This window comes from Octopus bimaculoides, chromosome 7 (assembly GCF_046866305.1).
Source record: "Octopus bimaculoides isolate indiv1 chromosome 7, ASM4686630v1, whole genome shotgun sequence".
NCBI lineage: Eukaryota > Metazoa > Mollusca > Cephalopoda > Octopoda > Octopodidae > Octopus > Octopus bimaculoides.
Window position 1 is genome coordinate 33,366,467 of NC_142934.1, and position 13,004 is coordinate 33,379,470.

The window sequence follows — 13,004 nt, forward strand, 5'->3', positions numbered from 1 at the left end:
GAATAAATCATGGGTAGACTGGAGTGGGTTGTAGGAGATAATTTATTATAGTAGGCTATGAGTTGTGGTAAGTAAGGAGGGGGTCATAAAAAATTGCAGATAAGGGAAAAAGAGAAGATAAATAAATCAAACATAAGGGTGAAGGAAAAATAAAAATAAAATTTTTAAAAAAGCATATGAGCCAATCAGGTATAGGGTCAGGGTATGAGAACCTCTAGCTAATGGTAAATGATCAGCGGAGGGGGAATAGAGAAAGACAGAAATTGAGGGGTATTCAGTGGATATTGGTTTGAAAGTAGGTGGGGGACAGCACAAAGGCCATGAAATAATATCAAACTTTATGGAAATAAAGTTATGGTAGAGTGCTACCTATCAATAAGAAATTTAAAAATTTAAAGCAGGATGGGGTTATATAATGAACTACACCTAGTACGAGGTTAGAGGAAATAGCAGATTGGAATCGAGGAAGACCAGCGATAGGGAGTAGTCTAATGATTAACTATGGAATGTTAAACGGGTGGCGATGATATCAAAATTGGATGGTATAATTATCTTTGTGTGCGTGTAAGGAGTACATAAGTTGTAGAAATGGAAACGAACTGTCTACTGTGTGCAGGCGGCTAAAAGAAATTAAGTCTCGCTGTCATCGCTATTGCATAATACCGGGTATATCACAGATAGAATGGTTAGTTCCTTCAATATAGCATACAAAGCAAATATAGTAAGTGTGGTTTAAAATGTATTGGTAAAGGGAAAATGAGACTAGGAGGGTTCAGAAATGAATGGGTAGATTGATAGGTCAGTGAAAGAGGGAGCAAATTGGATTGGACCAAGGTTGGGGGCTATTAGAGAGGTTGTTTAATGTTCTTAAGGTATTTGAACATGCAGGTAGCCTTATGTATACAGGAAAGGCGAAGGTCAAGCTTATTATGTAGTAGATTTTCACTATTAGATACTTAAAATTTCAAATAGCACCATGCAGCAAAGTCTGCATTTGTATCTACTGTTTAAATACAGTTTAGCAACCCTAATGATGTCCCAACTTAAATCAAATTTAACATTGTTAAATCTTTGTGGCTACAGATGTCCTGCCAGCCCTATGTCTTAATTTATAAGATGAACAGTCATTGTGTAAGCATCCCTTGAGATTTACGGAGCCTTTGATTCCAATCTGCTATTTCTTCTAATCCCATACTAGCTGTAGTTCATTCTATAACCCCATCCTGCTTTAAATTTTTGAACTCCTTATTGATAGGTAGCACTCTACTATAACTTTAATTCCATAAAGTTTGATCTCATTATTTGATAGCCTTCATATTCCCCCCCTCCCTACACTTTCAACCAATATCCACTGAATACCCCTAAATTCTATGTTCCTCTATCTCCCTCCCCTGATCATTTAGAATCTTATACCCTGACCTTATACCTGATCAACTCGTACACTTTTGTTTTTTATTTTATTTCTATTTTTATTTTTTCTCCACCCTTATGTTTGATTTATTTATCTTCTCTTTTTCCCTTATCCTTAATTGTTTTATGACCCCTCCTTACAACCATAACCCATTGCCTACTATAATAAATTATCTCCTACAACTTATTCCAGTCTACCCATGATCTATTCTAGCAGACTCCTCACCCGAGTCACTGACCTTAGGTATCAAATTTTCAAGAACTACATTCTTAACCTAAATGGCCAACATAGTAAGTCATTCTCTTGACAGACACATCCCTGCTGTATTCTTGGATATTCTTTTGCTTTGTAGAATTACTTCTCATCTGATGATTACTGTCTTTTATGATGATGTAATCTCATTCTTCTATTAAAAATGTATATAAGAAACAGCTGTAATGAGCTGACAATTATCCATTGTATGTTATTATTCATTTATTATAATACACCAAGAGAATTTATGACTTGTTGGACGTACTACTCAAAGTAATGTGTAATTTGGAGCAGCCCCTTAGGCACTAAATACTCATAGGGTTGGTTTTCTCTGTACACAACCGAATTATCCTATCTCATATTTTGACTCTCACCAACCATAGCTCAGAACCACAGACATTACCCTACTCTACCTGGTGCATACCTTTTCAAGGTGAGGGTTAGCAACATGAAGGGCATCTGCCTCATTAAACTCTGTCTGACTCATGCAAGCATGGAAAAGTGAACATTAAAATGATGATTCCTTTCTTATGGTTGCATGAATGCAGTTTGTTTGTTAGATCATGGATTAAGGTCGTCAACTTCTCAAATGAGTTTAGAGCTGAATTATATTAGGTACAATAATACTCAGAATCTAAGAGCCTTAAATATTTTATATAAGTTAGCAACTATATTTTAAAAATATGTTCATTTATCTACCTCTTGCTATCTATCATACTGTCACTCCTATCCTCTCTAATGCTGGTGCGTTTTGTTAAATGTGGAGTGTAGAAGTTCCCTTTAGCCTTCTCAAAGTCATGACAACCTCTCTAGTACTTTTGCCATGAAAAATATTCACCCAGTACACTTTGTAAAGTGGTTGGTGTTAGGAAGGGTGTCCAGCTGTAGAAACCATACCAAAAATCAAACATGAGCGAGTAGGGGTTTCAACGACCCATCACAGAAAAGAACCATCCAACCCGTGCAAGCATGAAAAGTGAACATAAAACGAGGAGGATGATGATGCTTGAAACTATAGTATATAACATTTTTGTGATATGTGAAACTTAATTTGACAATTTTTTTCTCAACATTCTACTGATAGTCCTTATGATGGATTTTTTCTTCTAAAGTAGGAAAACTGTCTGGGACACTAAAATATTGCACTACTTATTTTGTTGTATCTAGTTATAAATTTCATTGTTCTTAGTTCAAATCATATCTATGGTTTTCATCCTCCTGGAGTTAATAACATAAAAAGTGTACCAATAAGACGGATGTAATTAAGTAATTTAGATTATTATATAACAGTATTGATTCTTATGTTATTGACCCATGATCAATAAAAGGTAAAAAAGAAAAAAGACATGGTTAGGATTTGAAACTCAATACTACATTTATTCTGGAACTCTCTGTTTTTTTTCACCTTCACATTTCTATGAAATATATTGATATGGAAATATTTTTTTCTTTTAGTTACATCTCTGCAGGCATCTGATGTCAGGGAAAATACTCAGCTAAATTCAAAGGAAGAAAATCCAAATTCTGAACAAAACACACCAACTGATACTGCTACCAAAGATTCTATATCACCAGAGACTGTAGTTAAACCACTTGATGGGGAATCTGAATCCTCAGCTACTGATGCTACACAGAAGACACCTGAAGAAACAACACAAGTTAGTCAAGAGAAAGAACTTTGGCAGGAATGGGTTTCTTTGTTAATTCCAGAATCTGTGCAGTATTCTTTCTGGGCCTTCATCTCAGATCTTCAAAAGGAAATAGAGCTTTACATCAAAGCAGAGGAAACAAATACTGCTGATGAAGGAGTTTCTGTTGTAGCTGACTCATCAACAACAAATGGAACAACAGTCAGTGGCACGACAGCAGCAGTTGATGCAAATGCTGAGGCCACTACTAATACCAGCTCTAACAGTAGTGCAATGGGGGAGATCTCAGCTGCAGACCAAGATAAAAATGAGACTGTTAGTAAAAAACCACGCTTCCACTGTACAGGTAAAAACATCACAGAGAACACAACTGGAAGCGTACAGATGGTGAATGGCACCACTTTGTTACAGAAATTAACTTTTGAGAATAATGCTACTGGTTCAGACTGTATTCTTGTGTTTTTCTATGCTCCATGGTGTCATTTTAGTGCACAAGCTTCTCCAAGCTACAACACATTGGGAAGAGCATTCCCACAACTGGATATCGTTGCTGTTGATGCTGTACAGTTCAGTAGGTTAGTAGCAGGTTTCTCGCTTTACGTTTGTAATGAGTTTCTCTGCTTTTCTCTATGCATTTGTTTCAGATGAGTTCCTTAATCCATAATATTTCTTTACTTTACTGTGTCTGGAGGAAGATTTGGAGATACTCCTTGACTGGTGAAATTGATGCCATTAATGTTTCTTAACATTAAGTACAGGTGAAGGTTCTATCTTCCACTAGTGTATGTATCCAGGACAAGTTAAATAATAGCGAGGGAGGTGAACATACCACAAGTTGAACCATCATCATTTAATGTCTATGTTTCATGCTGACATGAGTTGGATGGTTTGATAGGAATTGACAGTCTAAAGACTGCATTATGCTCCACTATCTACTTTGCCTATGTGTGTGTGTGTGTGTGTGTATATATATATATATATATATATATATATATATATATATATATATACACACACACACACACACACACACACACAGATGGACACCGTTAATTGAAAAGTTAACTTCATTAATTCTTGGAAAATGTAATAGAAGTTAATGTTAATCCACCCTACTGACTTTGTTACCTCATAACTTCTAGAAACATGGGTACTTTTTAACGAAATTTCCACCAAATAATTGTTTATATACTGTTTTGGAAAGTTCACAGGACCCGACATTTTCCCCCTCATAACTTTCTTGAAAATAGATATTTTTTAATGAAATTTTATACAAATACCTTTCAAACAGTATAGATTATGATTACAAAGAAATTTGTAGGCAAAAGTTTTAGAAGATGGCGGGGTGGGGAGGTCTGGAAAATGGAGTTTTGGATCAGATGGCCCACATATGTTGGAATTTCTCAGTTTTGACTGGGGTTTTCTCCAATGTTTTTCATCAAAGTCTTCAGAATGATGGGAGGTATCTTCTCACGAAAAAAAAAAATTTTTTAATTTTGAAATTTTTTTTTCACTCCTGCCACCCCCCTCACCACCCCAGTCTGAAACGATTATGGCTTTTTTTTTTTCACTATGCACTTAAAACCCGTGAGAAAAACATTTTCAGTTTAAAAAAGAATTGTTAATAATTTCAGAGGGAAATGTAAGATTTAAGGGAAATCTGGCTGTTGTTTCTAGCACATCCCCAAACCTCCCACCTTGTTTCTTTCTCACTCACACATCTATTGATATTTTTCTCCCCATAAACAAATTTTATGGAAAGATATCAAAATAACACGTGTAGTCCCAACTGAGCAAGGCCATGTTATATGTGTGTGTAAGAAAAAAAAAATCTTCTTTAGTGTTCAGATAAATCTGTCAAATGTAATGCTTATTTGTTCACGTTATTTTGAATTATTCAGGTTCAAGACGGGTGTCCACAATATTTGCTTGTGACATTGTAAATTTTTTACATACAGATTAGAAATTTTGTCACTGGGTGCTTTATATACCACTAGTTTATAGTTACGTAATTTTAGCTGATCTTGCTGAATAAATCTAACTTTTATGGGCAGGTAAATTTAATTAACAGGTGTAAAAGCAATAACATTATGGATAAACACTAAAATTGAAATTCTTAATGCATCTCACCTGTTTTATTTGTTACTAAAATGATCCCAGATGGCAACCATAAAGTACAGGTATAATCAGTACAAAGTTTTATTCTTTTGGTAAATATGTTGTACCTCGGTGTGGAATAATTTCTTTCTACAGTTTTTTTTTCGGGTGCATTCAACATATCTGATCTCCAAACCTGCCGCAAGCCATGTTTTTCCGAAGAAGAAAAGTGGGAGGAGTGGTGGGGACCACAAAGTTTCTTACCAAGGGAGTTTTGTTTCGTAGGTCTTTTTTTCTTTTGCAAGTTATTTTGCATGCTTTCAACGAATGTGACATTGAAATCACGTGTAAACAGCTCCCTTTTCCAGAAAAGGAAAGATTTGACTGCTATTTCTAGCATGCCCTGCTACCATGTAACAGCTTTTTGCATTCACACTGAAATATTTGTGTTCACACTAAAATATTTGCATTCACACCAAAATACCAACTTTTTTCCTTCTGTTTATTTTTTCCATTTTATGGAAGTCAGTATTTTCTCTGTTGGCATCCACCTCAGTGAGGTCACGGATCAAGTAGAATCACATCAATCACTGTTCCTTCTTCACAGGACAAACAAAATTTCCCACTGTCTTTGCAAGCAACAAGCTGGTGGATTTGGTTTCAAATCCAGGCAGGGCTAAACAAGTTACTTATAATAATAAGTGGCATTACATCAGAGTTGAAAGAATGATGCGTACAATATTAAAAATGCTGAGACAATCTGAAAACAATAGAAACTTTTAAACGTTTACTGTTTTTTATGAAATTTTTGGGTTAACGGACTTGAGTTATCTGAAGCTAAATGTAACGTAAGTTAATTAGTCCGATAATGATTTTCAAAGTTAACTTAAAAGTTAAATCATTAACAAAAATGTCAACTTCGTTAATTAATGATTAATGGACTTACGCCCAGCTGTGTGTGTGTGTGTGTGTGTGTGTGTGTGTGTGTGTGTGTGTGTGTGTGTGTGTGTGTATATATATATATATATATATATATATATATATATATATATATATATATATATATATATATATATATAATGGATTCTTTCAATTTCTGTCTATTAAATCCATTGTGAAGGCTTTGGTTGACCTGGGGCTATAGAAGATACTTGCTCAAGGTGCTATGCACTGGGACTGTACCTGAAACCATGTGGTTCAAAAGCAGACTTCATAACCTCATAGCTATGTCTGCATCTCTAACCAAATTTTAAAAGTTCCCACCTGAAGACATAATTGATAAAGACAAAAAAATATTGTTTTTAACTAAAGACCATCTAGAGATGATAAGATAGGTGTGAAGTAGTAATGGTAGTAATTAGTAGTTGTATAGTCCCAGGTTAACTTACATTGAGCAGACCTATGGCATGGAAGTAGTCAGCTGAACAAGTAGGTGTTCTCATAGCTGCATTGTTCCAGATTTACCATACCTTTATCTGACTTGAACCATACTACACACTCTAGCATGCAGTGATGAATGATGTCGGTACTGTGTAACAGTATAAACATATTGTCTTCTTTCATATCGCTATATACCCATATATTCCGCCAATGGCTTCAGTCTCAATCAGCACGTTTGATATCCTAGTGCATTTATCATTGATGGTATGCATCCAAATGCAGTGTCTGAAGCTAAATGATACTATTGATAATGCTGCCACTGTTTATATGTGTTTTATGTTTCTCTGAGCTGAGTGGGATAGATGGTGTTCTTAACTTGGTGTTGTAGTAGTGTTATGGGGTATTGTAGCTGTGTTGTTTTGTTTAGGGATGTTGTAGATGTATCAGTTTGTTTATGGAGATTGTTCCAATAACAACAAATTGTGACCTTCATATTTCCAAATGATCTTTCATTTTCACTAATTTTCTTTCAATGATTGGTGTAGCTGCATCATAGTCAACTGTTACAAAGGTAAAGGAGTTGTTTTAAAAAGAAGTATTTATAAAGGTATCAAATTATTGGACTAGGTTATGAATGTCACTGAAAGAGTCATAACCCAATTAATAAGAAACAAGTTAATCTAGATGAGATGCAGTTTGGTTTCATGCCAGAGAGAAGCACTACTGATGCTCACTTTATAGTTTGGTAATTATAGAAGTATTTACTTAGCATTTGTTGACCTGGAGAAAACCTTTGACAGAGTGTCTCAATCCCGCATCTGACAGTCACTGTGAAAGCTAGGAGTAGATGAATGGTTAGTGAGAGTTAACAATGAGTACAGCAGTGAATTTAGTGTGCAGGTAGGTGTTCATCAGGATTCAATGAAGGAATTTAAGACCCCTTGCCCATGGGAACTCTTCTATGCTGATGACCTTATACTTATAGATGAAAGTGTAGAAAAATTAGATTTAAAATTCCAAATATGGAAACAAAATCTGGAATCAGAGGGTCTTAAGGTTAACTTAGAAAAGACTAAAGTTCTAATTAGCAGGAGAACAAACAAAACACTAATCCCTTCAGATAAATTACCCTATTCCATATGTAGACAAGGTGTAAGTAAAAATACCATGTCATAGGCATAAGAAGCATCAGATGTGGCATGCAGGAGAGATTGCACTGGTATGGTCATGTGATGCAGATGAATGAAGACAGCTGTATAAAGAAGTGCTGATCACTAAGTGTGGAAGAGGTTGAACTAGGAAGTTGTGGGAGAAAGTGGTAAAGACTCATCTTACGATGTTGAACCTCTTAGAGGAGATGACAAGGAACTGAGATGAATGGCAGTATGCTGTGCTTGAGAAGACCTGTTGATCTCAGCAAAATTTAAGCTCTGTCAAGCCTTCCTCCACAACTCATCTTTTATTTCCTTCACTTCCCCCTCTGCTGAACTGATATCCTTTATATCCAACTCATTCCCTATCTCTAATCATCTGTCACACTATTTTCACTCGAAGTACATCCTATTCTGTCTCATATTCATGTTGTACCTGGACCTCACATCTCTTTCTTCCTCTACCTTTCTGTCTTTCACTTTCCAGGTGTGCAAGACATGTATTCACCTCTTTAAGACACCTACTCCTTTCCATCTATCATAGCTTCTTTCTCCAATCTGTACCCCACTCAATTGAGGGGTCTTATCTTGTGGGTACTTGGTGACCTCACTAGTGCTGGTGCCACATAAAAAGCAGCCAGTACATTATGTTAAGTGGTTGGTGTTAGGAAGATCATTCAGCTGTAGAAACCATACCAAAGCAGACATAGAACCTGGCAGAGCTCTCTGGCTTGTCAGTTCTTGTTAAACTATCCAACCCATGCCAGCATGGAAATAGGGATGGTGGTGGTGATGATGATAATGTTGACAATTAGTAGAGCATCTGTTTACAGCCAGTAGTGATCTGATGTGTGTTGGTATTTGTTCTTTGGAGACCCAAACAATAGAAGTTTGGGGATATATTTAGAGGACTAAATATTGTATTATGTGATTGAATCACCGGTTTATTTAAAATTCTTTTTATTATTCTATTTCTGTTGAAATACACTGTCTTTATTACAATTAATTTTGAAAATAATGAATTTAGTAAAATAACTTTGTCATTATTAAGTTGGTGTTTGGAACATAAATTTTGATATAAGGCTTTGCTTTAAAACGGAGAATTTTTCATTGAATTAAGATCAGTCTTAGGTGGTTTGGTACTAAAAGGATTAAACACTAAATTCTACATACCTGAGAGACAAGAACCAGATTTTGTATGGAATTCTGTCCTATACGAAAGAATCTCACCTCTGTCTAGTAGCACTGAAATTATAAATCTTTTGCAGAAGGTGATTATCTCTCATCTGTTTAGTAACATGAAACTATTCGCTCTATCTGAAAAGAGATTCTGTCTCATTTTTGTAAGATAATCTGGACAGAGTATACAGTTTCCATACTACTAAATAAAAGATAAGCTGTAACTTATCTGCATAAAACTACAAGTAAATACCAGATTTTAAGAGTTTCTCTGAGTTTTAGATATTTAGGTAAGTTTTTAATACTCAGCACCATTTCAACTGTTGACCACTCAACTGTGATGCTACAGTGGAACTTGTAAGCTTCACAAATTGAGGTTGCAAAATGTTTTCTTTTCACAGAGGTAAAGCAAAAAGCTTGTAGGAATATCTGAATTCAATGATCCAATACATTAACTTCTCAGCCATTGTTCTTGTTGACATATAGTTCTGTGTCTAAACATCCTTGATCTCTTACTCACCTCCAAACCCACTACCACTATCAGATCATAACTATCTTGCACCTGATGGGTTGTCTGACCACTGCCTTATTGTTACTCTCCAATATGTATCTACAGGTTACACAATGTCTGTCCTCATCCTTGGGCCCTTATGGTACTTCAAGTCAGTTGACTAGTCAGAGCCCCTAACAAGTTGTATGCTAATTATCACTGGCAGCAGGATTTGAACTTCATCCCTGATACATCAGAAACAGCTTGGCAGATGAACAAAACCATCCTGTTAGACTTGTTCCTCCACATCCCTCATTCATTGCTCACTTGTAGCTGTGTTGCAACAATTGAGGCTAAAAACCCGACCCCAATCCTCCAAACTGAGCAGCATTGACCCAGTACCACATCTCTTGCAAGATGATCACCAAACCATGAACAATATCTCTATGCATTGCACAACCCTCAAGCTCTCCTTTCTCTTAAACTACAATCAATTCTTATCATCATTATTATGGCCAAGTTCCAACCAGAGTCACAGCAACAAAGTCCACCTGCCACACTTCTTGGCCTATCATCATTGCCGCAAGGTCCTGGATACATTCCAGGCCAGTGTCTGCAATCAAGTTGTTGATATAAGTGTGATGATGTTTTCCTCTTCTTACATCACCACAAAGTGGGTTCCACAAGACTAATTTGGATGCTTCCACATGAGGATGGTGCACACAGTGACCAGATAATTGCATTGGTTTTTGCCTGATTTTCTCACTAACTTTTGGCAGGTCTCCATAAAAAAAGGATCTCCACCAATTTTGCTCAATTCTCCTTTCCTCTTCTGCTTGACCACGGTCTTTCTATGGATAGTCTTCCTACAGCAAAAGTCACCTTTGTTGCTCACTTTGCATCACCACATAAATCTCCTCCAAATTCCTATTTTATCACTTGACCAGGCTCACCATCATACACACATAAGCATTATGTATTAAAGTTACTTCAAACTAACAAGTACATTGGTCCTAACAATATACCTCCCTTTGCTTTCTGTGTTTCCTAGTGTTAGCCCCTATACTTGCAAAACTCTTCATTATTTCCAAGAAGGGCAAGCCACTACCAACATTCTCTGATACCATTGAATATCTCCCCCTCCTTAGTCTCTACAAGTATGGCTTTCATATAACCAGAGCTGCTGGAGACTAATTTCCTATATCACACATCAGTGGGGCTCTCTCCCTTGGAAAATTTGATGTAAGTAGTGTCATTGTACTTCACATTAGCAAAGCTTTAAACTGTGTCCAGCACACAAATCTACTGTCAAAACTGCCCACCTGTGTTCTTCATCTGTCTTGCATCTCTTAGATTGGTAGCTTCTTGTCAGATCACATTATTACAGCCTGTGCTGATGAGCTCTGTCTGACCTACACTCTATCAATTCAGGTGTGTGCCCCAAGGTCTAGTTTTGTCCCCATTACATTCATCCTCTTATATGTCAATGACTTTCTTGGCATCACTTCCAACAATAACCACTTACACAGCTTTCCAACTTTGTATTGTCCACATGCAGCATAAACACCTCAAACCAAACATGCACTTATGCCTGGAAAATATCTTTCTATTGTGCCATGGCAATCTTGTCTTTGTCCTCCAAACTGGAAAGAACACAAACATTACTCATATCAACAAAAATCTCACTTGATTTCCTTTAAGCTTGAACAGCATTCAACTGGAGCCCAGCCTTTGAGATCACTTCAAATGCTTATCCTTACTATCACTGATGATCTCATGGTGAACATTTACCCTTAAACCTTTAACATAGCTAAGACCATGTCTCAGAGACTGGCCCTTCTTTTAGCCTCCCAACAATTAGTGATCCACTAGAAAACTCAGGTAAAACTCACAGTGGAGTACTGATCCCACGACTGGGATGGTGGTGGTGGTGTTATGCATACAAACATCCTAAACTTCTGAGAAAGGCCATTTGCTTGATAGAAATAAAGTCGTTCATAGACATGATCCAAACTTCGGCCAGGTGGAGTGAAAGGGCATGTGCTCTTTTTCTCTGTTTTTTTTTTCTTTCTACAATGAGGCCTGCTCTCATGGAAGTCCTTGTGAAACTGGTTTCGTGCCACCTCCACTCAGTCACTCATGTTTCACTTGTCTGTGCTCTCATTCATGTTATGTCCACTCATCAGGCATGCACAAACTACTATGTCCAGTCTGGATTTCTTTCCTATATGTCAACATGCAACTGTGTAAGTCAAGTGTTTATGGCATCAATCTTATTGATTTTGAAGGCCATGGATACTATCTCTTCTTGTGGATCAAGCTAATAAAAAAATGAAAGAAGAAATATATGCTAAGACTAATGTGTGCGCACTCATATATGTGTGCATAAATAAATAAGAATAGTTCTCACTTAATTTTGTGTGTATAAATGTGTACATGTCTATATTTGTGTGTGTAAATTAGTAATAGTTTGTACACATTTGTGTGTATACATTTGAAGTGTATACACCTATATTAGTGTGTATAAATAATAGCAACTGTGAGTATATACATGTTTGTGTATATAAATATACAATAGTGTATATTATTGTATATTTAATAGTGCCCATCAGTTTTGCTGCATGTTCCAGTTGTCTGATCAATGGAACCAGTGACTTGTATTATGCAAGCAGCTGAGTATATCACAGCAACAGGTTTCCATTCAACTTTATTTACAATGCTTGGGTTGATCCAAGATCACCATGAAGATACTTGTCTAAGGTGCAATGCAGTGGATTCAAACCCATAACCTGATAATTAAGAAGTGAACTTAATCATTTACCCATGGCTATACACTTTCACAGATATGCACATGGTGCATTAATGTGCTTTGAAGGCAGAAACATTACAAGATAGACAACTGTCGGTTTTAACTGACATTTATAAACTATTGCTCCAGAAGTGGCTACTACAATTGAAAATTAGCTTGTGTGTATTTAGTGAAGATTATTTCTTATGTGCATACACATGTATTCAAGTTTTGTTAGATAAACATGACTGTGTGACTATGACTACACATGTTTACACAATGTAGTCATGATTATTTGCTTATACACATATCTATACACACATATATGTATACAAATAAACATACACATTCATGCCATTGTGTGCATACAAGTATGTGTGAAAATTTATACTCATACATTCAGTATCATACATGCACACATGTATTATAAGGTTTTTATATATTTAAAATTTTCTTGAGTATTTTAGCTTCTTGTTAATAGATTTGTCTCCAATAATGGCTATATTAGTTAAGTTTAAGGGTTCTGGTTGTCATCGTCATCTACATTATCATTATCATTGACATCAGTCTTCCATGCTAGCATGGGTTGGACTGTCTGACAGGATCC

The 13,004-nt window shown here is 36.1% G+C and overlaps 1 protein-coding gene across 1 annotated transcript in view; it reads left to right on the plus strand.

Annotated features, from left to right (window-relative positions):
• LOC106883404 (thioredoxin domain-containing protein 15) overlaps positions 1–13,004 on the plus strand; it is a 67,605-nt gene that overhangs the window by 4,626 nt on the left and 49,975 nt on the right. The window contains exon 2 of the mRNA XM_014934399.3: positions 3,119–3,887. Within this exon, the coding sequence (XP_014789885.1) occupies positions 3,119–3,887 (769 nt within the window). The remainder of the gene's footprint in view (positions 1–3,118; positions 3,888–13,004) is intronic.